This window comes from Martes martes (genome assembly GCF_963455335.1).
Source record: "Martes martes genome assembly, chromosome: 4".
Lineage (NCBI taxonomy): Eukaryota > Metazoa > Chordata > Mammalia > Carnivora > Mustelidae > Martes > Martes martes.
The window spans coordinates 168,752,680-168,778,399 of NC_137891.1; the positions used below are offsets into that span (position 1 = coordinate 168,752,680).

The following is a 25,720-nucleotide window of genomic DNA, read 5'->3' on the forward strand; positions in this document are numbered from 1 at the left end:
GGGGGAGGAGCCTAGAGACCTTTTATAACCTCTCCAGGGGCAGAGATGACTAGAAGCCATAGTGACCAATCCTAAGTCTCTGACCTCTTGCGGGGGTGGGACTTCAGGTCCCCGGTGTTCTCTGGCAGAAGCTGTATGTTGCAAGAGAGCTCCGTGTCTGGACAGAGTGGACTTGTAGGGATTTCCCAAGTGCCTCATATTCCCTTCCTTTCCGCAGTATGGATGATTCATCACCCGAGAAGGGAGTAGAGGTCCCAGTGTAGCCTGATAAGAGTCATGCTTTATTAATTCCACCTTTTCCCAAGAGTGGGGGTCGGGGGGAGATCCCTGATTGCATGGGAGACTCAGGGTCTGGAGGCCCACACAGAGATGCTTGGCTGAGGGTGTCCCAGATTGCTGTGAGGGCTTAAGGAACCAGCTGTGGGGAGAGCCTAGCCCCTGGCTTGATGCATGATGGATGGATTTGCTCAGTAATTATTCTTCTGTCCTGCTTCGGACGGAACTCAGGAAGAATGTGCTTCTGTCAGAGGCTGGGGATGGAGTGAAGAGAACAGCTGCTCCAAGGGGCCGCCTCTCCAGCCAGTCAGCCCCCCTTCAAATCCCAGTTCCTCCACGCGCTAGCTGTGTGACCTTGGACACATCAGTTCCCCTCTCTGGGCTCTGGGCTCTTCATCTGGAAAACAGGGTTAATCACAGTACATCTCTCAAGGGACTGAGGTGAGGGTTACAACAATCCATCCAGGATAATGCTTAGAACATGTGCGGAACACGACACGGGAGCTACGTGAGCCTCCAGGCGGACCTGGGTTTGAATCCTGCCACTGGCACTAACTGCGATGTGACTTGGGGTGACGGCCTTGACCTCTCCGGACCTCCGTTTCTCTGTCTGGAAATAGGTTTGGTAAAGGCTGCTTCCAGGAGTGATGGGGAGCATCCCGTGAGCAGGGCATGTGTCTGCTAGGCTACCGAATGGCAGGGTCCTGAGGGGCAAGGACCTGCCCTCTCCAGGGAGGCTGCCCTCCCCAGGGGGTGGCAGAGGGTCAGCTGCGAGGCTCTGGAGGCAGGCTGTGGCCCTTCCCTGCTGCCCCGCCCCCGTGGTGACGAGTGGGGGCCCCTGCCTGTCTGAGGGGCAGGAAGGAAGTGAGGAGGGCAGCTTGCAGCTTCCCCTTTTCTGCCCCACTCCGGGCGCTCGGCTCTCCCTGTCAGTGCCTAGGAGCAGGGAACAGCGGCACCATGGCCCCCCGCGCGCCTGCCGTCCGCCAGACCTGCTGCTGCTTTAACGTCCGCATCGCCACCATTGCGCTGGCCATCTACCATGTGGTGAGTGTGCAGGCAGGCGTGGGGAGGCTGTGTGTGCATGTGTGTGTGCGTGTGTGTGTGTATGTGTGCACGCACGGGTGTAAATGAGAGGGCCCCCATCTATGGGACTCCCCACCATGGGAGGACCACCACCCACCACCTCTCAGTGGGACCCCGACAGATCCCGTCCCTGCTCTGGGCCTCAGTCTCTCCCTCTGCCGATCAGGGGAGGGGGCCCTGCAGCCACGGCCGGGGTGGAGCAGGGGTGGGAGAAGGGGTCTCCTTCTAAGTGAATGGAACTCACTGTTTTCCCCCAAGGCTCAGTTTCTGCCTCTGTAAAATGGGATGACATAGCATCCACAAGGTTCCAATGCAACAGCAGCTGGGAAGGGGCTGTGGAAGGCGGGCGGGTCTGGGGAACCAGACCACTTCTGGAGTAGGATCCGCTTCTTCCCCAGTGGGGGCCCTGGGCCTTTTGGCTGGGGAGGAAGGCGGGACTCCCTAGCAGGGAGCGAGGGGACTGGAGCCTCTGGTTGATAGCTTGGCACCCCACGGCCTTCTCTCCACCAAAGGAAACTTGCGATCTCGTGCTGATGGGTAGGATGCCTTGCCTGGCCCACGCTCCGAAGTGGCCCGGCGGTTCCCCTTTGGAAGCTGGTGTGCACAGCCCCAGCATGGAGCCTCTGTCTTCTCTGAATGCAGGGAGATGCTGGGTGAGCCACAGCCCCCTGGGGCCAGAGGCTCCCCGCTCTGTCTCGGTGGGTGAAGGCTGAGGTGTCTGTCCAGACCCATCTCCCCGCACCCCCACCCACTGTACCACTCTGAGCCACACCCAGCTCCCCCAGGGCCTGTGGGTAACCGTTTTCTCATGAGCCTAGAAGGGCTTCCTCAAAATTAGCCTAAATCTGGCATTCTGTGGTGGGTGTCTGTGACCTGCTTCAGCCTGGCTGCACCTGTCTTCTGCTTAGGGGAAGGTCAGGCAGGGCTGTGGCCAGAGCATGGCCTCCCGAGGGGCGTCAGCTCACAGCTTCTAGGTGCATGCATGTGTGCAAGTCCTGGCCTCGCTGCTTCCTAGCTGTGCAGTCTTGGGCCACTTACCTAACCTCTCTGAACCCCAGTTTCCTCACTGAAAATAGTACTATATCTCTGATAGGGCTGCTGAGAGGATCAAGGGAGTTCATATCTCCAAGGCGCAGAGCAGTGCCCGACGCAGAGGAAGCGCTTGTTATCAGTGTGCGTCAGACCCAGCGCCCATGGCCGCATAGCCAGAGTCAAGCTGTCAGACCCCGGAATGCTGGTTTGGGGAGTTGCTCAGAGGCCGCCTTGCCTGGCTCCTGCCAGAGGGGTGACCCTGAGAGATGGCAAGGGCACCTTGGCTGTCCCCACCTCCAATCCTTAGGGCCTCTTTAAGCTCTGAGATAGCAGAATGTTCTCTGAAGGACAGTGATGGACGCAGAGGGTCCCTGTGGGAAGTGGGCCCCTGGGCCCTGACCCCAGCTCTGCCACTAACTGGCTGTGTGACCTGGGACGACTTTTTCTCTTGGGCCTCAGTTTTCCCTTTAGAAGGATGATGGAGGGCGTCAGGGGACTGGCACTGGGGGTTCAAACTCCATCCTGTTTGTGGGCTGGACAGGTCACGGAAGGGAGGGCGGTGGCACAGACGGTCGGCGCTGACCTGGGGGCCCCGTCCTGGGTCGGCTCTGGCTTCTGCTGATTGCTGCCACCAAGGAGTAGTGGGCCCGGGAGCTGCTCTTCTGACACCTAGGGAAGCAGGAAACACAGGCTTTTATGCCGCATTTTCTGATATATTTCTGTATCGGTGACTGATTCAAGATGGAAAGAAATCCCCGTGCTGGCCAGACCAAGTCCATATATAGGCTGTGTGGGCCGGCCACTGTCCTGCATGGTGCAGACTTGGGGACCCTTGAGGTTTCTTTTTTTTTTAAGATGTTATTTATTTATTTGGCAGAGAGACAGTGAGACAGTGAGAGAGGGAACACAAGCAGGGGGAGTGGGAGAGGGAGAAGCAGGCTTCCCACAAGCAGGAAGCCCAATTAGGGGCTTGATCCCAGGACCCTGGGATCATGACCTGAGTCAAAGGCAGATGCCCAACAACTGAGCCCCCCAGGCGCCCCATTGGGGTTTCTTCTTGATCCCACTGTCTGAGGTCCTCACCTCTATGTGGGAAAGCGACATCGGTGCCCGCTCACAGAGCTGGAGAAAGTGTGGGCAAGTGATCAGGGAAGCCTTCTTGGAGGTGGTGACATTGGTGGAGGCATAGAGTTTTCTTGTGGGGAGTACGGACAGGGCAGAACAGGTGTGCAAAGTGTAGAGACCGGGGGTGGCAGCTTGTGTAGGGACACTACCTAGATCGACTTGGAGGCTTCAACTTGGGGCGAGGGAGGTGGTATAGGCTGAGAGCAAGCTGAGGCCTTCACTGTAGTACACTACTGATATCTGGGGCTGGAGAATTCTCTGTTGTGGGGACCGAGCTGCACATTGTAGAATGTTTACCATCATCGTTGGTCTCTATCCACAAGACGCCGACAGCATCCCTGGGCTGTGATCACCAAAAATATCTGCAGATATTCCCAAATGTCCACTGGGGACAAAATCACTCCCAGTTGAGGATCACTGTCTGTAACATGAACCATGGGAGCCATGGGATGTTCTAGAGCGGAAGGCATGAGAGCAGAGGGGAAGACTGGATGCTGGATTCCGGGCCTGGGCAGTCCTCTCTGGGCTCCTTGGTTGTTTGCAATGGAGAATCATGGTCTGGAGAAGCCTCTGCTCCTTCCCAGAAAGGACAGGGAGGGGCTGGGTGGCAGGTGTGCTGGCAGGGTCTCTAACATCTGGGTGGAAAAAGAGAAGCTGCTGTCCAGATGTGTCGATGGCCCAGACTGTCGTCATCTGGAGCCAGTCATGGATGACAACGGCGCACTGAGAGCTATTCCTGGACTTGGTCTCTCTGGGGAGGGTTAAATTAGGTCTTTGGTATCCTAAGACAGCGCTACACTTTATTGGTCACGGGGGACCTCCTTATGGGAGGACCCTCTTGTGTCCAAGGTCCGGAGGGTCTCCCTCAAGGTCCCGCTGGGTTTGTGTAGAGGGTTTCCTTGGTCATGGGTGATTTCTGACTCAAACTTGCATGTGTAAAGGAGTCAGAGAACTTTCTTTTCTTTTCTTTCTTCTTTCGTTCCTTTCTTCCTCCCTCCCTCTCTCCCTCCCCTTTCTTTCTTTTCTTTTCTTTTCTTTCTTTTCTTTTCTTTCTTTCTTTCTTTCTTTCTTTCTTTCTTTCTTTCTTTCTTTCTCTTTCTTTCTTTCAGATTTTATTTATTTGAGAGAGAGAGAGAGAGAGAGAGTGAGCATAAGCCGGGAAGAGGCAGAGGAGGGAAAAGCAGACATCTCCCTGAGCAGGGAGTCCAATGAGGGGCTCTATCCCAGGTCTCTGAGATCATGACCTGAGCCGAAGGCAGATGCTTAACCGACTGAGTCACCCAGGACCGCCAGAGACCTTTCTTAAATTGACCTCTTTGACCCTGGCTTGTCTGGCAACCCAAAGTACGTCCTAAGCCAATGACAGGAGTGGGCGAGTCCCCAGAAGACCCCTTTGCCCAGGAATAGCTCCTTCCCTGACTTTTCCCCTCCAAGCTGCCTAGAATTGCATTAAAATGCCTTGCCCAGATGAAAAGCTTGCACCTGATTTAGGCCAAGGAGAGAAGGAGGCTAACTCCGGCTATCTCTGGGTAATAGGGTTGTGAAAGCTCTAATTTTTTCTACATGCCTGTATTCTCTCTTTTTGGTACAATGAGCATAAACTACTTTTTTTTTAAAGCTTATGTTATTTATTTATTTATAGTATGAGCAGGGGGAGGGGCAGAAGGAGAGGAAGAGAGAATCTCAAGCTGGCTTTGCAAGGAGCAGGGAGCCCAACTTGGGGTTTGGTCCCATGACCCTGAGATCGTGACCTGAGCGGAAATCAAGAGTCGGTCCGTCAACGGACTGAGCCACCCAGGCGCCCAGTGCGTGTACTGCTTTTTAAAGGAAACTTAATTTTAGAATGGTTTTGGATTCACAGAACTCTTGTGAACACAGTAGAGTTTCTGTTCACTCCTCACCTGGTTTCCCCCAGGGCTAGCATCTTACATTAGAATGGCACGTTTGTCACCCTCGAGTCCCCATCAGGACCCTGACTCAAACCCAGGCTTTAATCAGATTTTCTCAACTTTTCCCTCAGATCTCTTTTCTCTCTCAGGATCCCATCCTGCGTACCCTGTTACATTTAATCCTTGTGCTTCCTCAGGTTCCCCTTGGCTGGGACAGTTTCTCAGATTTTCCCCGTTCTGGGTGACCTTGACAGTCTTGAGGAGTACTGCTCCTACATTTAGTCAAATACTCATCAAACGGGACTTTTAGTTTTCTCTTTGTTGGGCTCGGGTGAAGTGTTCTTGGGAGGGGGATGGCAGAGGTGAAGGGCCATTCTCAGCACATCCTATCAAAGGTGTGGACTCCTGACATGTCTCATCACCGTTGATGGCGACCTTGACCGCCCGGGCAAGGTCACGTTTATCGGGTTTCTCGCCACTGTCCCCCACCCCATACTGTCCTTTCTGGAAGAAGGTCACCGAAGGAGTGGAGAGTTACTTCTGGAGGGCAGACGAGCTACCTAATATTAGAGATATTTGGAATTTCTCATGGGAGATCGGTTTGTTCTCCTTATCTGTTCTCTAACTAAACGATGTATTTATTTACGTCCGTAGAAACTTGTGGTTATTTATTTTATGCTTTGGGTTATAACCCAGGGCTGCTTTATTTATCTAGTTGCTCTAGCACACTACTTTTTAAATTGGCAAAACAAAAAAAGTCAAGCGAACCTCTCTTGTGTAAAGGAGCCTGTTCTTAATGCAGATAAATTCTCCAACATGACTTCATTTTTCCGTGCTGAGCCCCGGGCCCGGGTGCGGGCCTGACACGTCCGTGGCCTGTGCCTCCAGGGGCTCCGGGCCCAAGGAGAGGTGTGATGGTGGCTTTGCTGGATGACGTGGGCGCACGATGAGGGGCCTGAGCCGAGTCCTGGAGTGGAGGCTGGGGATTCAGGAACGGCTTCTTGGAGGAGGCCGGAGGTGTGCTGAGGATGAGCGGGTGTGTGCTTGGGGCTGCTGGGGAGGGAGCAGCCTGAGCAAAGCCTCGGGGGAGGGAGAGGCTCTGTGATGTTTGGAAGACTGAGATGTTCCTAGAGCTGGGGGTTAGGGAGGGATGCCTGTGAGGTGTAGTGGGGGAGGCTGGACGGAGTTCCTCATTTCTTTCAGGCTTCATAGCCCGGAGGATGGATCTCTGCTTGGTCCAATCTTCTCCTTTTAGAGATGAGAAAGCAGAGGGCCCGGAAGGTTCCTGGCTGGCTCCAGCGGGTAGACAGCGGCTTTTCCTGGGGCACCCCTTCCAGTACACAGGTGTGGGGAATGAACCAGTGGGTGAACAAATGAATTCCTTACCTGGCCCGTGGGCTGAGGGTGGCTCGCCTGTCTGGGAGATCCTTCCCTCCCCCAGTCTTTATTTCTGCTTTATGGTCTAGCTCATAGGAAGCATCCTCCTCCAGGAAGCCCTCCTGATTTGTCTTTCTCGGACTCCCAGGGGTTCTTCTTTCTGTTCCATTTTGGAATTGAAAATCATAGCACCGTCTCCATCACTAACATGTGATGTGACCCGGAGTAAGCAGACACCTTTGCCATCGGGGCCTCAGTTTCCTCATCTGCTACCCAGGGCTAGGAGTCCCTGCCTCAAGGGTGACTGCTTTGAGGTATTGAGCTGGTGTGGCCCCGCTGGAGTGAGGGGCTGCCAGAGTGGGATGGGGGAGCAGACACACCTTTGAAAGCTCATCTGTTTAGGGCCTAAAAATAGGCCCCAACTGCCAGGTGGGGAAAGCCCCAGATGAGAGTCTGTTAGGGCCTCTGCCTTCACACCCGATACCCCATGTGGGGCAGAAAGGCCTTGGTCTGTGCCCCTCCTGAAGGTGTGAAGAGGCCGCTAGGGGTAGGGGGGGAGTTGCGGTTTCTCTCCAGTGCCATGGCCCAGGGGGCCCAGTTGGGCCTGAGTTACGCTCCTCACCTCTGGGACGTGCAGCCTGCCTTCTAACGTATAAAATGCTGGAGGCCCACACAGCTACTTGTGGAGGCTGCTGGACCCACTGGACCCACTGGGGCCTGTGCGTGCGCAAGATCCCCTGGGGGCAAAGTGGAACATTTCCTGTGCTACCAGGCCTGGGGGGCTGAGTGGTGGAAGTCTCCACCCTGTGAGGTGGGAGAGGGTAGGCCGACCCCAGGCCGGGGAGACTCCAGCTGGGAGGAGGGGGTCCTCCTGTTTAGACTGGGCCCCAACTGGGGGGCGGAGTCTGGGGGGGGTCTGATGCTTCTCAGTCACCACCCTGACACTGAGCTCCCCCAGGAAATGAAGCTTTTATTTTGAGCCCAAGGCAGCAGACCCGGAACCCAGACTTCACTCTGTGCTTGCTGCGAGGCCTGTGCTGGTCTCTTTGGGGAAGGGTGGGGGGTGGGGGTGGGGGAGGCAACACAGAAGCCTGAAGCCCTAGTGAGGCAGGAAGCTGAGCTTAAGGCTGTGCAGGGGCGGGTGCTGGCTCCCTGCCCTTCCAGCCCGCAGCCCTGCTGTGAGCCCAGGGCCTCCCTCCCCCATCCCCAGCCTCAATTTCCTCCCCTGGCAAATGGGGGTCAGTGATGCTAGCGTGCAGGGTCATTCTGAGACTCACAGGAAACCAGGTGGAGACACACCCAGCACCTCACGAGCACCCCCACAAATGGCAGCAAACCTGGGAGTCCCCATTCGGCAGGAGAGGAAAGAGGCTTGGAAGGGCCAGTCAACTTGGCAGCCTGTGGTGGAGGAAGAAGGAGAGCCCGACACCCGCCCCCTCAAACCTGGCTCATGGTCAGGACTGCGTGGGGAGGGTGCGCCTCTTGGCAGTGACTGGGTAAGAGTCGCCTCTAAGAGCCGGGGGGCCTGGCTCGTCCAAACTTGGAGCCCACGTGTAAAGACGCAGTCTCAGTTTCCCCGGCAAAATGGGGAGCAAATGGGGAGAGTAGAACTTTTCTCACAAGGCTGAGCTGAGGATGAAGGGTTGCGGGTGTCCCCAGGAGGTCTTGGCCTCTGCCCTGTCCCATGAGAGCGGTGGCCCTCAAGGCAGGGGGTGGCTTTGCTCAGAAGGTAAAGAGGGGATTGATGGCTTATGAGAATAGTTTGGATGCAGGGTGTGTCCCCAGATACTCAGGAAGTGGAGGATGACGGGAGGTTCGGCCAAACCTGGAGAATGGTCCTGACCCCGTCCAAAGGCCCACCACGGTACTTCATTGCTTGAATATATCACCATGTATTTGCCTGTCCTTCTGTGGAGGCTTGCTTCTAGTTTGGGGAGGTTATAGTTAGAGTGGCCGTGGCCGTGGCCGTGGGGGGCTTGTGGTTCACCGTCCACACACGAGCACTTCTGCAGGTCAGTGCGTCTTTCTGAGTGGATCCGTCTTTGGTAGCAGACACATGTCACCTCATCTGCTCCTCGTGACCGCCTCGCAAGGCAGGGGATCCTTCCCTCTGTTCCACAGATGAGGGAACTGAGGCCCAGAGAGGCAACGTGGTCGGGTGGAGGGGTCAGTGAAGAGTGGAGGGGGCAGGGGTGGGCGGGAGGAGAGCAGAGCAGCAGCCTTGGTGGGGGTTGGGGAGGAAAGCTGGCTCTGAGGCAGGACAGGGCAGCCTGGCCCCGGGCGGCAGTGGAGCCCGGACTCCGCCAAGAGGGCCCGGCAGATGGTATCTGGGGTTGGCTGGGGAGATAATGCTGTGGGGGAATGACCCCCCCTCCCGCCTTCATAAGTGTCTGCAGGAAGTATGGGCTGGCGAGGAGGGGTGGGGGAGGAGAGCTTCCTCTTGACGCTCATGTGTCTGGTTCTCTTCTCCTATCCTCCCTCCCAGACAGGTCAGGGGCCCCCAGGGAACACAGGGTGGGCAGGTGAGCTTCAGCGAGGGTGTGATGATGACGAGGGTGATGATAATGGTTTAAATGTGCTGCCACCCTTGGGCCACTAGGCCGCCAGAGCCAGAGGACACAGGGTCAGGGTGGGGTGGCCCTGAAAAGGGAGAGGGCCAGGAAGGGGTGTGCGCACTGGGGACCCACTTCCCATTTTGCAAACTGCATTATCTGTTGGGGAAGGGTTGAGGACATGCCCGGGCCTAGCTCCTTGTGCAACCTCTGCCAAGTCACACTCAGCCCCCACCCCGCCCACCGCTTTCCTCCAAAGTAAGTGGGGGGACCATCTGACCTGGTAGATTTGCCAGGAGCAAATAAAGTGGAAGGCTCAGAAAGGGCCCCGCATTGGCTGGTACCTGGTAGGTGCTCACCGAGGAGCGGGTCTCTGTAAAGGGGACCCCCTGGCATCTCAGAGGGTGGGGCTCTGCCCGCCTATTTCTGAGATGGTGTTTCCTGAGCCCCCAGAGGTCAGAGAGGGTGAGCCCACCTCCTTGGACTGGAGAGTGGTGTTTGAGACCTAGAATTGGGGATTTCGTGTCACCACCACCACCACCATGATTGTCGTCATGGTCGTCATATCAAGATGTCACTGCTGTCACCAACATCAGCAGCAATGTCACGGCCATATTATCAAGGCAGTCCATCACGGCTTCGCAGCATGCCCACTGGGGTTCTGTCTATCACCGTCTGTTACCCGGTCACAGCCACGGTCACCTCTATCATTGCTGCCCCTGTCGTCAAAACAGTCACTGCCACACCAAACCCAGCCACATGATGGCCAGTCCCCACCTCCCAGCACGGTTGCCCCCATCAGCCCCACCCGGCCAGCATTTTGTCCATCACACTCAGCTGGGGCATCGCTGCTGTTGTGGCCCTGGCCATATTCACTGGTGCCCCCGTGTCTCCCACCCTCCGTGATTTTGCCGCCTCTAGTTTATTCAAGCTGTTGGCTGCTCCTCAGAACCACCAGACAAACCCACAGGCATTCTCCCAACTTCCTGGCCACTTCCCCCATTGCCGAGCTCTGGGAAATTATGCGTGTTATTGAGAGAGAAGGGACGGGCTGGGGACGGGAATGGGAACTGAAACCGGGAAGAAGCAGAGGGAGGAGGTACAAAAGAGGAATGGAGAGCAGTGGTGATGGCGGGCTGGGCCGAGCCTGGCCACCACGGATGTGGGCTTGTCGCCTGAGCCCTGACTCAGTGTCAGGACTGAGGCTGATTCTGGTTCTGCAGCAGACTTCCCGCGTGAACTTGGGCTGGTCACTGCGTTGTCCTGGGGCCCAGTTGCACACTGGTAACGTTCCCTCCCTCAGGGAGAGGCATTCCTGCCTGTGGGTTTCCCTGGAGCTGCCCTCCCAGCCTCTGGGCCTCTGCATACAGTGTTCCTTCTTCCTGGAATGCTTTTTTTCTCTTCTCTGTTGGGAAACTCCTACTAAACCTTCAAAACTCTGCTCAGACTTTTCCTATTTGTGAAAACCTCCCGGAGTCTTCCAGATGGTGGTGATCACGTCCTCATCAGGGACCCATAGTCCTCCTCGTGTCCCTTGTTGTGGCACTGAACACACTGGTGACCCATGGTTTCCCCAGGGTCCATGACACCTGCAGGCCAGGCCAGGGTCAGTGGCTTCTCTGGACAGAGCCTGGAGCCAATATGTGCTCCAAGAGTATTTACCAGATGAACAAACAGAAGGAGTGAACGAATACCTATGCAGATTAATGAACTCTGACCAACGTGTTCGCTTATGGAGCCCTGGCTGTATGCCTGGCTCCATGCGAGTGTGTCCTTTGACCTGACAGCAGCCCTACGAGGCTGGTCTGGTTATTGTCCCCATTCCCCAGACAAGGAGACGGGCTCAGAGAGGTTAGTGGCTTGTTCAGTGGCACAGAGCTTGGGTCGGGCCCAGGACCCCCTGACCCACACACCCTAGCTCTACTCTGTATGACCTCGATGCTGCAGAGGGAAGGCAGAGAGAGATGCTGCGCTGGAGGAGAGGGTGGTGAGTGGCTGCTGTCTCCCAGGCTTGTGGGAGGAAAAGAGCCCTGTCCTGTCCCCAGAGGTCGTGGGTCACGGGAGAAGGCAGCTCTTTTTGTCCTGGTGGGTACTGGCAGGGGTGGGGGGTGGGGCAAGGGGCAGGTGAGGGCCTGGGCCCTGGGACATCCGGATGCTGGGGGGCTCTGGGCCTCTCCCAGCATGCACTGCAGGTGAGCCAGTTACTTTCCCAGAACTACAAAGGCTCTTGGTCAGGGACATGGGCGGAGCGGTGAGGGCCTTCTGATGTGCAAGGTACATCTTCAGGCGGGCCACCCTGGGTGCCCTAGGGATGAGAGGGCATGGTTTGCAGGAGTTCAATCATCCTAGGGGCCCTGGGTGCAAACAGGACTGCCTGTCCTTGTTGGCCAGAGCAGCAAAACTGAAGGTGGGGCCGAACTGGGAACTGGCCAAGGTTACACAGCTGGGAGGCAGAGGGTGGTCTCGTGTCCCAGTTGCCGGCTCCTGAGCAGAGGTGGTGGTGGTGGTGGTGCTGGTGTCCAGACCTGCCTGGGGAGGGTGGGCAGTTGGTTGGCAAGACCAGGGGCTGGGCCCACTCAGCTCTGGGTGGAGCCCCGGACCATAGGGGCCCGGGTTCCAGGGTTCAGATCCCTGCTGGGCCATGCGACTTCTCCTCTCTGAGCCTTTGTTTTCTCATCTGTAAAATGGGGGAAATATTGCTTCTCTTGCAAGGTTTTGGGAGACTGTGATGTAAGCCTGTGTGTGCAGGTCTGAGCACACAGTAGGTACTCAAAAAACATCAGCAACGTTCCATCCCATCTCCTGGGGAGGTGAGACTCCTATCTCTCTCCTGGATTGGTGTCTTCTGCCAAAGTTAGGGGGCCAGCAGAGGGTCTGAAGCCAATGCTGAGGTTGCCCGGCTCTGAGACTTGGGGCTGGTGCCCGCCTTCTACGGGCCTCAGGGTTCTCATCTGGCAAATGGGGACAGAATTCTCTCTCTCACCTTCCAGGACTGTCGGGAGGGTAGAAATGGAGGAAAGGCTGAGTCTGGTTTTAAACCCAAGTGGTTTGTACAAAAGGAGGGTGATTTCTTGGCCCTGCTGCCCTGGGAACAAGCTGTGGGGGGAGGAGGGTGTGGTGCCCCTCTGACTCAGCCAGGGCGCTGGCGTGGGAGCGGGGAAGGGGGGCAGGCATCGGACAGAGGCCAGAGGCTGGGAGGCACTGGAAGGATAGTGGAGGGCATCAAATCTAGGGCTTGTTCGCCTGGGCTTGAATCCTGGCCCTACCCATTACCAGCTGGAGACCATAGACAAGTCACTGGACCTCTCTGAGCCTTGCTTCCCTGGTCTGTGAAATTGGGTTGGGAGTATTCAGAATAGTCCCTTGGCTGGTTTTGGGAGGATCACTGGGACGTGAGGGCAGCGCACCTTAGTCAGGGTGTACCAGGGTCCTTCCCCTTCCCTCCCTTGCTCAGGGTCATGGGATACGGTGGGGCGGGTGGGGGGGGGAGTAGCTGGGATGCTAATGGCAGGATCACAGGTGCCGTGGCAGGGCTGTGAGAGACGTTTATGGCCCGAATTTAGGGGTTGGGGACAGCTGTGGGTTAGCACTGGTCTCCAAAGGGGAGTGATGCCCGAGATGATGGCTGGGAGTCCCGGGAGGACAGTATTAGAATTTCCAAATTTTTCAGTTACGTTCTTTAGTAACATCTGGATGCGGGGTGTGTGTGTGTGTGTGTGTGTGTGTGTGTGTGATGTTGGTAATAACAGAACAGTAGCACACGCATATAATTTTGAAAGAAAGAAATATAGAGGAGTGCGTTGAGAAGGTTTTACTGACATAGGTGCATGATTAAAATATCCGCACGCTCTGGGGTACTGGCTAGCGGGGGCTCTGAGGTGTTTCAGGGAGTGGGGTGTGTGCGAAGACACCAGGACACCCCTGGGGGACTTGGACTCCAGTCTCCACAGTGTCCGCTACTTGCCGTATGTCCTTGGGCAAGCCGCCTAACCTCTCTGAGCTTATCAAACAAACAGGGTTTTTAGAAAATAAGTGGGCAGAGATCCTTTCAAGCAGCTGGAGCTTGGGATTGTCTGATTCTGAGCTTCGTTCCAGATCTCCAACAATTCTGGATTCTTGGGACTTCCAGAGTCTTCTCTTGCCACATCTTTAGATACTCATGTGCCCTTCCATGCACAGCTGCATCTTATTGGTGCCCTGCTCGCACACACCCAGGGATGGGGAGCTCACCCCCTCGCAGGGTGTCCTGTTCTGTCCTGGATGGACCTGTCATCTGCCTCACTCCCTCCTTCCCTCATTAAAGGTGAAATTGGGTAGGAGAGGGGCTGGAGCCTCAGGCTTCAGGGGCTAAGGAAGTGGTTTTTCTCTTTTGGGGCTATTTCCTGTGGGTGCCAGCCACAGCCCCCACAGCATCTGCCTTCCACGCCGGGCTGATCTCAACCTTTTTGGTGAAACAAAGCATTTTTGGTTCATCCTGCACCAGATAGATGGGGCAGCTAGATCGAGCTCGCTGTCCACCTCCCGGCACCCTGCTCTTGGTCCGTTCCACGATCTCCTGCAAGCTCACAGGAGCCAAAAGCAGATTGTGTTTGCTGAACACTCACGCAGGCCCCGGGCTCAGTGCTTTACAAACACAGTGCAATTTATTCCTTACTAAATCCAGTGATTGCCAGTTTCCAGATGAGAAAACTCAGAGAGGTGAAATGACTTGCCCAAGGTCACATATGGACCCGGATTCAGCTCCATCGCTCTCTGACTCTGGAGCTCAGCTCTTCATCACTCTTCTGTGCCGTCCCTTTGTGCCCCCTGAGCAGAATGTAACATGGCAGGAAGACAAATTGAGACCTGTGTCTGAGCTAAAAAACCCTCACACAGTGAGCAAGGGGAAAACAGATGGTGGGTATTTGGTTGCCTGTCAGCTAAGCACGAATTAATAGTGCAGGTCCACCCAGAAAGCCAATGTAAACTTTGGCTATATTAAAAGAGGTAGGACATCCACTGCAAGGAAGGAGATAGTCTTGTGATTCTCAGCGCGGCCAGATGGTGCCTGGAGAATTGTGGGTGTGCAGTAGTGGGGGAAGGGCAGAAGGCTTGCTGCAAGGAGGTGGACACACAGAAGACTGGGAGTTCCCCTGGCTGGAAGTATTTAAAGGAGTCCTGTGTCTGATGGCAGAGGGCACAGGAAAGGTGACTTCCGAGGTCTTTTCAAATTTGTGGCTGGACTCCTGTTGTCACCAGGGCCACAACGCTCAGGGCTGTCGGATTTGGATAGGGTACATTCATTGTCCGTCCATCCATCCATCCATCCATCCATCCATCCATCCATCCAACATAGTAGCTAGAGCAATGAACAAGAGAGACATAAGCCTTCCCTGCCTGGAACCTACCTTCCAGGGAGGATAACAGCAATCATTATAGTGAGCAGAGCTACTTTAAGTGAATGATTCCACCCGGCCCCACTATGACCCTACGAAGGAGGTATTATTACCTGCATTTTGCAGATGGGGAAATTGAGGGGCCATGGGGGATGGAATTGGCAGGGTTCCCTGGGGAGTCACAGGTCAGGTGCTGCCACGCCTCTGTGGGTAGTTCCAAGAATCTAGAGCTCTATGCTGCTCAGAAACTCTGACCAAGATCCTGTAATGCCCGAAGCCCGTTGTGGTAAAAGGGGTGCAGAAGAGGGACCCAGTTACTGGTGGGAGCCCTCGGATGCTCCCCCTCCAAACTTGAACTTCAGTAGTCACAGTTATTGTTTTATTGAGAACTGGGTGCAGTTCTATGTGCTCTCCTGGGTTGTCCTCACTCACTCTTCTTAGGTAGCTATAGGCACTAGCCTCATTTTACAGATGGGAAAACTGAGGCACAGAGAGGCTGAGTAGCTTGCCCAAGCTCACACAGCTGGGAAAAGGAAGAAAGCTTGAGCCGCTATGTGAACAGGCCACACTTTATTCAGGATGTTCCATAGACCCAGCCTTCTGGGGGGGAGGGAGCAGGGGTGGATCTGTGCAGGCCCCACTGATGGCCGTTCTGTCTGCCCCCAGATCATGAGTGTATTGCTGTTCATCGAGCACTCAGTGGAGGTGGTCCACAGCAAGGCGACCTGCAAGGTGTGGCAGAAGGGCTACCTCCGGCTGGGTAGGTCCTGGGGACTCTGGAGCAGGAGGGGCAGGTGTGGGGAGAGCAGGTGTGGAGAGGGGCCCTGGCTCTGGGCGGACCAGCTGGGGTTTGTTGCCCTGCCTCTTCCCTTCTGAGCCACAGGTATTTCCTCTGTAAGCAGGGACCTGTCTCCACCCAAGTCTCTAGGTGTGAGAACAGAGAGGAAAGTGCCTTGCAAACCCAACTGCCTTAGGAAGGTGACAGCAGGACTGTCCTGATTACATCTGTCAGTAGCTGCCCACCACCCTGGAATGGGACAGAAACTCCCCACGGTGCGATCCTGTCCCCACTGGCCTCTCTGGCTCTGGGTTGCAGCACCCCCTCGCTCCCTGCTCCTGCTGTGCAGACCACACCGAGCTCAGCCCCGTCTCAGCTGCTTGGACTCCGGGTCACTCAGCTCATGGGCTACCTCCTGAGAAGCCTTCCCTGGCCTCTCCCTGGCTAAAGCAGACCCAGGTCACCCTCCCACCCTGCGTCCCATATTACCCCAAATGCTCTTTTGCTATCTCTGTAGTCCCCCAAGACTGAGAACAGCAGGAGGGCGGGGTCTGAGCTCACTCCTCACTGTCACAGCCCCCACACTAGTGGTTCCCAAAATGTGGTCCTCGGAACCCGCCTGGGGTCCCTGGGGTCACCTCGGAGCTCCTCACTGCCTTCCTTGCCTTCCAGCTAACCTGGTCTCCGGCTTCCTGCTCATCATCATGCTCTTTGCCATCAGCTTGAGCCTGCTGATCGGAGTGGTCAAGGTGAGGGTTTGTCAGGGGAGGGGAATGGGAGTCAGGGCCTGGGGGCTGGCCAGGAGCCCCAGCTACCCTCCTGCCCACCCCCGTTCACACCTGCTGGGTGGGTAGCCATGGCCACCAAGAAGGTGGGAGGCGGGTGTTTTGGGAGACCCCCCCCCTTCGCCCTGCACCCTAGAGATTTTCACACTTGCTTGCAGTTTGGAAAGCCTCGTTTCCATACCAGACTTCAACGCAGACCCCCCAGGTGTGGGGTCAGGCACATGGACACTTCGGTCATACCAGATGTTAACACACATGAGCAAGAAGAGGAAGGGTCATTTCAAGGCTTGGGGTGGGGAGAAAGCAGTGGGTTTCATAATCAGGGAGAGGAACCAGACTAGGGGAGGGTAGATGCGTCAGGCTCAGTTCTACCCAGCTAGCTGGTGAGAGAGAGAGAGGCTGTGGCTCAGGCTTCTGTGAAGAGGAACCAGGCTGTCCCTTGGCCCCCAGGGGGCAGGAAGCCAGGGCCTCACCACAGAGCCACCGAGCAGGACCCAGCAAGGGTGTCCTCCCTGGGGAGCTGGTGGCCTGGCACTCACAAGCCAGCAGCGTGGGGCAAGGAAGGATGGGGTCTGTTTGGAATACAGCCCCCTTGCCCGCACTGCCCTCATCACTCCCTGAGCCGACAGCATCCTTCTGGAAGCTCTGTGCCCCAGGGAGCGATTGTACCTTGTGCGGGGGGCTCCCGGGTGCTCGTGCAGAGATGGGCACGATCCAGCTAGGAAAGTGGACCAGGGTTCCAGAAGGCCCTGAGACTGAGTCTCGGCTCTTTTGGCTGCCTCCTGAGTGATTTTAGACAGCCACCTGAGAAACCACAAAACCACCCCTTCTGTGATTTTGTCCCCAAGGGTGGGTTCATGTGCACTCATACTGGTCACAGTAGTCACTTGCTTGAGGTTGAAGGAGAGGACCTTCAGCCTCTGCCATCAAGGGCCTCTGACCATGACCAAACATCCCAAGAGCGGTCCACACAGAGGAGGGTCCCACCACCAAAGCCGTGCGGGCCTTCCCTCCCCCTCACTGGACCTTTGCTTATGTTGGCCCTTCTGTCTCCAATACCCTCCCCATCTCCTTCGTGGTTCTTTCCAGATCAAGCCTCAGCGTCCCTACCTCCAGGAAGTCCTCTCTGACACATTCTCATCTGTAAAATGGACACAAAGCCTTTCCTGGCTGGGTTCTTGAAACCCTGCTCCTGGAGGCCCAGGGACACTTATCTCTGTGTCTCCGGGGACACCAAGATGCCTGGCATTCAGGGTCTGGGTCTTACGTTCTCCGCATCCCAGAACCTCTCTCAGGGGAAGGCATGTGGGTCCACTGGGAATGACCTTGGCCCAGCCAGGAGGGGAGGATTTGGGAGAGGGCCATATTACCCAGGGAGGGAAGGGAGCTCCCGGTGAAGTAGGGGGGAGGCACATGGGGAACTCAGGCTGTGGGGGACTCCCTGACAGTGCTGAGCCTGTCTTCTAGAACCGGGAGAAGTACCTGCTGCCCTTCCTGTCCCTGCAAATCATGGATTACCTGTTGTGTCTGCTCACCCTGCTGGGCTCCTACATTGAGCTGCCCGCCTACCTCAAGTTCACCTCCAGGAGCAGTTGGGTGGTGAGTACGCAGCCCTGCTCCACGTCCCACAGCCGGCGAGCCTGGGGAGGTGGCAGGGGCTCTGTTCCCTGGGCCCTCCCTCGTTGATGAGCCCTAGCCCCATCAAATCAGGTCAGCTTTCTTCCTCTGTAAAATGCGCCTGCGAAGATTCCCCATCTCCATGTGTTGGGGGCATTAAGAGAGGACAGTGTATACAAGGCGGGCAGCACATTGTGGGGACTTGGCCAATACCAGCCATCTGAGTTTACACCGCAGGGAAGGGTGCATGCCCACTTCCGTGCCCAGACTCTGCTTTGTCCCTCCTCTGTAACCAGTGGAAAGAAGGAAGATAAAGTTGATTAAAGCCAATGATGAACATCCATAAGGGAGATGCCCGCAATGGAGGTGTCGATCCCTGCCTCAGCTCCCCGAAAGTTACTTTTCAGAATTTCCCTAACTGTTGTCCTGAAAGAGATTGAATTGCTGGTCGTGGGCTGGGCATCAGGAGACCCTGGCTGGAGCCCAAGTCCCACCACCAGCCCTCGGCGGGATGTCTCGACAATGGGCGTCCGTTTCTTTCCGGGCCCCGTGGGCTAGAAAATTCCCCGGTGTCTCTGGCTGACTGTGTCGAACAGCACAGGGACCTCTGGCTTAGGGCTTCATTGCTGGTTTGTCTCCTTCCTGCCTTTGCCCTCAAGGGCCCCTCCAAGGTCCCACTGATGACCCTGCAGCTGCTCGACTTTTGCCTGAGCTTCCTGACCCTCTGCAGCTCCTACATGGAAGTACCCACCTATCTCAACTTCAAGGCCATGAACCACATGGTGAGTGTGGGCTGGGGGCCCGCCAGCATCATGGGCTGGGCGCCCTTGAGCGAGCTGCTTCCTCTCTCTGTGCCTTCGTGCTTAGGCTGGGTTCCTTAGAGGTGGACCCCGTGGGGGGGTGGGGAGGGGAGAGGATTCTTGTGTGAGCACCTGCTTGAGGGAGAGCTCTCAGGAAGACCCTCGAAAAGGAGAGGGAGGAGCGCGTGAGACCAAGGGAAGAAGCCAGGCGAACCTGTGACTTCAGGGATGGCCTTGCCTGATCCCAGAGGGAACCTTGTGGTGTGAATTGCATCGCAGAAATAATATTCTTTTTTTTTTTTAAATTCATGGAGAAAGGGGGCACTCAACACATCTCAAGATGGCCCTTGAGGCTTCTCTGCACGATTTCAGGGCGCTACCCCGTATAACTAAAGAGGACCAGATGACTGCCCCAGGTCATTTCTCTACAACCCTTGATCAATGATAAAGTAGCCTGGCTTTTATAAAGATGCATCCTCAGATTTTTGCAAATCCCCAAATTAACACCACTAAAGTATGTAATTGTCCCTGGCATGATTATCAGTGTAACCGCACATACAATACATAAAAAAATACAAAAGCATTCTGATATGACAGGATGGGTGATTTCCAGTCTCATGTGTTACCTATATAACTTGTTCCCACACATCAGCCTTGCAAAAGAATGTCACTGTTCAGGGGCACCTGGGTGGCTCAGTGGGTTAAAGCCTCTGCTTTCGGCTCAGGTCATGATCTCAGAGTCCTGGGATCGAGCCCTGAATCAGGCTCTCTGCTCAGCGGGGAGCCTGCTTCCTCCTCTCTCTGCCTGCCTCTCTGCCTACTTGTGATCTCTGTCTGTCAAATAAATAAAATCTTTAAAAAAAAAAAAAATAAAAAAAAAGAATGTCACTGTTCAGGTAGGGCCTTTCGCATTTTCGAAATTCCGAATTTTGAAATTTCGAATTTCGAAAATTCTCATTTTTGCATCATCTTTTGTATAATCCCATGTTTTGGTTTAATGTTGGATTTAGTATTTCACTCCAAAGTGTGGATAAGCATAACAGAAACAAAACACAACCCACAATCTCATTTTCGACTTTAGAAATCATTGTGGCAATAGAGTCAATGATTTTGTGAAGTTCAGGCTTTAATTCTATATATAGTCTTCAGGCATGATGAGATTTTTGAATCAATGAAATATCAGAATTGAAGAAATTAAGGATGTCCATGATAAGAAAATACACACACACACACACACACACACACACACACACTCAGATAAACATAATAAAGACTTTCTCTAAGCGAAAAAAATAATATTCATTTTTTATAGTGGTCTAACATATTGTCCCCAAACCTAGTGACTTGAAACCAGGCACAGCTGCCATCTCACAGTTGCTGAGAGCCAGGAATCTGGGAGTGGCTCAGCTGGGTCATTTGCACTCAGCGTCTCTCATGAGGTTCCCCGCCGCCCCCCCCCCGCCCCCCAAGATGGGGATGGGGGTGTGGACACCAAGGGCTTGACTAGCTTTTGAGGGGCCATTCCCAAGATGGCTGGCTGGCACGGCTGTGGCGTGCCCCCCACGTGTGTCGGGACAGGGTGGTTCTATCAGTGAGCCTAGCCTCTAGAGACAGGCCTGCTGCCCCTGGGGGCCGGGGGTCCAGCCAGGGAAGAGCCAACTGGGCGGGTAGCCACTGCACCTGCTTCTCTTGGTTAACTCGCCTGCCACGGGGGGCTGATGGTAGGGAGTGCCTACCTCCTAGGGCCCTGGTAGGGGTCAGCCGGGACAGTGGTTGTACCACATGGTCTCATTCTTCCACGAGTTGACCCTGGAAGGGTTCGTTGTGGGTAGAGGCACTGATGCGGCCCCCAAATCTGTTGCAGAATTACCTCCCCAGCCAGGAGGGTGTGGATCACAGCCAGTTTATCAAGATGATGATCATCTTCTCCATTGCCTTCATCACTGTCCTCATCCTGAAGGTGAGAGGCCCTCCGAAACGGCTCTGGGGAGGGTGGGGAGCCCGCGTTGCCCAGGCCCTCCCACGCCAGACTGTTAGGAGGCAGGGAAGTCTTCCACTGTCTTCCGCTGCTGCCCTCCTTGCTCTTGGCTCCTTCCTCCAACCCTCCCACACCAGCTCCTTGGACCCCACTTGGGATCCTTGGGGATACTGCATTGAGGGGGAGGGGGTCGCAGGGAAGACCACTGTGTTCCAGTGTCAGGGTCTTACTGTGTAACCCAGAGAGACCCTGATCCAAGGAAGGAGGAGCTGTTCTGTCTGAAATCAGATTCAGAAAATCTTTTTTTTTTTTATTTATTTTTTATTTTTATTTTTATTTTTTTTTATTTTTAAACGATTTTATTTATTTATTTGTCAGAGAGAGAGAGAGAGAGAGAGAGCGAGCACAGGCAGACAGAGTGGCAGAGGGAGAAGCAGGCTCCCTGCGGAGCAAGGAGCCCGATGTGGGACTCGATCCCAGGACGCTGGGATCATGACCTGAGCCGAAGGCAGCTGCTTAACCAACTGAGCCACCCAGGCGTCCCAGATTCAGAAAATCTTGAATATGAGTCCCAGCTTTCCCCTTGCTAGCTGTTTGGTTGCCTTTTGAGTCACTTCTCTCTGGGCTTTGGGTCTCATCTGTGAAAGGGACAGAATTAATATTGCTTTGCCTCTGTCACAGTTTTATATGATTCAGGCACCAAAGTAAAGATGGGTCCTGAGGTCCTATTACTAGAGGTTTGGTGGTATGAAGGAAGGAGGGGAATAGTTTAATTCCTCTCTGAGGTGGTCAGGCACAGAAGATAGAGTCTCATGTCAGGACCCCATTCTTAGAGAGAGATGACAAACTGGAGAGTGTTAATAGCCACACAACCAGGAGGGAGGAGAGGTAAGAACACTATTCCATCTGAGGGAGTCAAGGAAACCAGGGCAATTCAGCTTGGAAAGAGGTGACTCAAGGGGTTTCCAAATACCTAAAGGACCCTCATGGGGATTCTAGAAGCCAGGCCTGGAGCCTGGGTCCCAAAGCCCTGGGGAGGCTGATGTCAACTCAGCAGAAGGAAAGGCTTTCAAGAGTGTTCTTTTCTGACTGTGAAAGTAAAGTAGGATCATCGTAGAAATTTGGAAACTACAGATGAGCAGAAAGAAGGCAATCCGCTCACGACCCACCACCACTCAGAGACAAGCACCCCTGATACCGGGGCACATTTCCTCCCACTTTCTGTGTGTGAGGGTGTGACTGGACGTCGCTGTCTGATTTTCCTGGCGCCCTGAGCAGCTTCTGCCATCATCTGTTGCCAGCCTGGAAAGGGAACTTCCCTCCTCTGAGCCTTCCTCAAAGGATGGGCCTAGCCCAAGGGCTTCAGTGAAATTCAGTGAGAACTTTCCTGAAGGCTTCAAGGAGCCAGTGTGGGGTGGGGGGTGGGGGTGGTTGACATCCTACACCCACCTGGAGAGCCAGTCCCCAGGGCCCAGCGCACAGCTCTGTCTCCAGCGACCCTCCAGTTCTTTATCCCCCTTTGGGGAAAGTTTTGTCTCTTCCTCACTCTGTCTCACTGGTCACCCTCCCCCACCTGCCTCCTACTTCATTCTTTTATAATTCATTTTATTTATTCCTGCCTCTTGAGTTCCCATCATGGGGTTCCATAAGACAAGAGAAATCTCAGAAGACAGGGCCCACCCTCTTTCCTTAGGAGGCATTTGGGGGCAGAGAGAGACCTATAGGTTATTGTTCCTTGAACGGGCCCCTGGGGGCCTCCCTCCCCACCCTGAAAATCCCCCCTTACTTACATCCACTGCTAAGAGAAAGCAGTTGCTTACATCACCGGCAGTCTCAGGAGGTGGTGAGCTTCTAGCCCCAAGGAGGTAGAGAAGAAGGATTTGCAGAACCATTGCCAGGGCGGCTGGAGGGGGGCCCGGAAGTCCCCCAAAGCCCCCTTCTGCGCGAGGTCTGTGGGGTGGTGAAAAGAACTATACTCAGAACACCTGCTCCGGCAGGTGAGGCGCCCCTCCGAGCGCAGTAGCCAGATGTCGCCTTCTGGGCTGAGCTGGGGCTGCCCAGGAAGTGCCCGCATCTGTCCCAGGCCTGCTGGGGCGGTGAGGGCGGTCAGCAAAGCATCGTCTGATCTGGCTCTTTCTCCAGGTCTACATGTTCAAGTGTGTGTGGAGATGCTACAAATTCATGAAGTACGTGAACTCGGCCGAGGAGAGGAGCTGCTCCAAGATGCTGCAGAAGGTCAGCCCGGTGGGAGATCAAGTCTCAGCCTTGACACTCCCTGTGACCCCAAGGGCAGGTCTCCCTTCCTGGGTTGCGGTTTCTCCCCTTGTGAGATGATTGGACCAGAAGAAATGTGGTGATCTCTTGCGGCTCTGATAGTCTAGGATTTATTCCTTCATTCATGCATTCACCCTTTTCTGCCTCATTGTTTGCTTTGCATCCAACCGTGAGGGTACAAAGAAAACATGCCACCCCACCCTAGGGGACTGTAGAGCCCACAAAAAATCCAGACACAGAGATCTGACAGCAACGCAGTGTGAATTATGGGGGAAAGGGGAGCATTGAGGAGGTACCTGGCTTCATCTGGGGTATCAGGGAAGGCTTCCTGGAATGGGTGATACTTGTCCAAGTCTTAGACTCTCAGTTGATACAAGTTATCTGGGAAAGGGAAGGGACCTTCTAGGTGGAGGGATGAGGTACACTTAGAAGTAGCTCATTGACTACATCATGGGAAAAGGGCAGCTGGTTTAAATTTTTGGTGTCACTTTCCTCATCTATAAAATGGGGATTGTATTAGTCAAGACCGTTTTGGTTGCAAGTGGCAGAAACCCAACTCAATCTGACTTATGTGAAAAACGGGAATTTATTAGGTCTCAGAACTTGAAGGTCCAATGTAGGTCTGGCTCCCAGAGGCTGGCTGTGAGGCTGGTCACCTGGATGTGACCTCATCCTCTCCATCTCTTGAGTCTGCTTTCCTCATGGTGGCAAAGTGACTGCCAAAACCCGTAGGTTAACTTCCCCCACCCTCTTAGCAACCCCAGCAGAAAGACCCAGGAGCATGTCTGAAGGACCAGCTTGACTCACAGGCTATCCCCAAACCAATGATGTTAGCCAGGGAGGACGAGATTCTTCTCTGAGTGGCCTCACTCAGGTCGCATGTCCCACTCTGGATCTGAGAGGTGGGACCAAGTCTTCTGAAAGCATGTGGACAGAAGAGGTTCTCCCAGGGAAAATGGTGCTTCATTAACACCACACGGGGACTTGAAGCTGGGCAGGCAGAGGGAAGTCTGTCCCCTGTAGGAATAGACAGTGCACTTGTCTCGGACATGCCGTGTCTCGTGTAGGAAGTCCCCAAGGCATGCTGGTCATCACCATCATCCATTTTGTCAGAGGTTGGGGCTGGAGCTTCTTGATCGTGGTTCCTTCTGGCCAGTCCTCAGCCCCCATCTCTCTTGCTCACAGGTGGTCCTGCCGTCCTACGAGGAAGCCGTGTCTCTACCGTACAAGAGTCCGGATGGGGGCCCAGCACCACCCCCCTACTCAGAAGTGTGACGCCCACCAGGCCCCAGCCCCCGTGCTGGGAGGGGTGGAGCTGTCTCACAATCTGCTTCTCCGCTTTGGTGGCACCTGTGGCCCGGGTGAATCACCTAGCTGACTTCAGGACAACCCGCTTGTGTCCCCCTTGCTGGCCTGCTTTTCCCACGGGGCCTGGGAGACGCTCACAACTGGGTCAGCTTCAGGCTGAAGGACTCCTTGAGTCTCTCTGAAATTCGGTCCAATAGTCCTTGGCTTATTGTGATCGGCCCCAGCATCTGTTTAAACCGTTTGTCATTCTTAGCCCAGTGGGTTTGGTTAAAGGACGTGCAACTTGACCTGTGGAACCATGTGGCTGACAAATGAAAAGCACACTTCTCAGTGCAGGGAGCCAGTTGGGGGGGAAACCTGCCGTCCATTGCATTGGTTTTAGACAGTTGTCCCTTCACACGGCCATGCGGCCAAGTCATCATCCCCGGGTCCTCCCCGCCAAAAACCTATGTCCAATTTCTGGTTTCAACAATTACAGACAGCCAACCACCAGTCGATTCAAAGCAGGAATAAAATTCAATAATAACAATAAAGATCAAATGAGCCCCAAACCATTCTCTTCCATCGAGTCCAGTAACTGGCTGCCCACTCCGGTCCATCCGGTACTTCCGAGGGGCTGCATAATTGTTAGTTCAAACGAAAATTTGCGCACTTGCCCAACATCATCTGACAGCTACTTCCAGGAGATAGCAGTTGTTCCCACCACTGAACTGTCCCCCGACAAATGCACAGTCGTTTTGCTGGAGACAGTCATCAGCAACAGTCAGCCACACGTGGTCAGCATCCTCCCTCAGCGATGGGGCCCGCGACAAGGGCGGCCTCAGGCGCAGTCTTCCCTGGCAGTGAGCTGCCACCATTCCCCAGCGGGGGTCCCTCTGTCACCAGTCTGGGCAGAGGCACCTCCGTCCTGCCCAATGCTTGTGCTTGCACAGCAATTTAGCCCTGACATCAGGCAGATCTGGGGGCTGGACTAAATCCACGTGTTGGTTCAGTCAAAGTAGGGGAACTCTTTGTGGGCTCAGACCCTGCCATGGGCTCTCGTGGCGGTGGTGGCAGATGGGAAGGTTGGGTCCCCACAACCCCTCTTTTGCCTGTTTCCCTGCAGGCTGGGGTCCCCCAGGCACCTGATCCCGAGGTAGAGGTAACAGGGCTACGGAGGCAGGCTCTCTCGGGTCTGAGGGGGGCTCCCCGCCAGCACCTCCTCATTTAATTGCTTTGTGTGGGATGGGGAAGAAGTTTGAATAAAGCAGCACCACGCTTCACTTTGGCTGATGTGGTTCTTAAAATGTGGCGTAGGCAGGACTGGGAGGGCTGCCTCCGTTTCCCACAAAACGTGCATGTGCACACACACACGCACACACACAGGCACGGATTCATTCAGTCCAGAGACTCACAGGGGCCATGTCCAGCTGCAGTGTCTTGACCCAGTCCTGTTTCTGATCACAAGTCACAGACACATAAGTGCCCTGAT

The 25,720-nt window shown here is 55.0% G+C and overlaps 1 protein-coding gene across 3 annotated transcripts; it reads left to right on the top strand.

The window, feature by feature from the left end:
* Positions 1-1,134: 1,134 nt before the first annotated feature.
* On the top strand, positions 1,135-25,511 carry LAPTM5 (lysosomal protein transmembrane 5). 3 transcript variants are annotated; one of them, XR_013966721.1, is made up of 9 exons: positions 1,135-1,320; positions 15,376-15,469; positions 16,160-16,236; positions 17,740-17,871; positions 18,549-18,671; positions 20,554-20,649; positions 22,810-22,902; positions 24,127-25,354; positions 25,445-25,511. XR_013966721.1 is itself a non-coding variant. In XM_080801780.1 (8 exons), the coding sequence occupies exons 1-8, from the start codon at positions 1,234-1,236 to the stop codon at positions 24,214-24,216; spliced, it is 792 nt and encodes a 263-aa protein (XP_080657906.1). In that variant the 5' UTR covers positions 1,135-1,233; the 3' UTR covers positions 24,217-25,511. The 3 variants fall into 3 exon arrangements, 2 of the variants coding, with proteins under 2 accessions (XP_080657906.1, XP_080657907.1); XM_080801780.1 differs by having other exon boundaries at positions 24,127-25,511; XM_080801781.1 differs by lacking the exon at positions 1,135-1,320 and adding an exon at positions 11,157-11,321 and having other exon boundaries at positions 24,127-25,511.
* The last annotated feature ends 209 nt before the right edge of the window (positions 25,512-25,720 follow it).

Bases quoted from the DNA above. Each gene is read 5' to 3' on its own strand.
- LAPTM5 (XM_080801780.1), top strand. From the start codon at position 1,234: ATGGCCCCCCGCGCGCCTGCCGTCCGCCAGACCTGCTGCTGCTTTAAC. The intron at 17,872-18,548 runs GTGAGTACGCAG...TTTGCCCTCAAG, and splicing joins CCTCCAGGAGCAGTTGGGTG to GGCCCCTCCAAGGTCCCACT. The intron at 22,903-24,126 runs GTCAGCCCGGTG...TCTTGCTCACAG, and splicing joins GCTCCAAGATGCTGCAGAAG to GTGGTCCTGCCGTCCTACGA.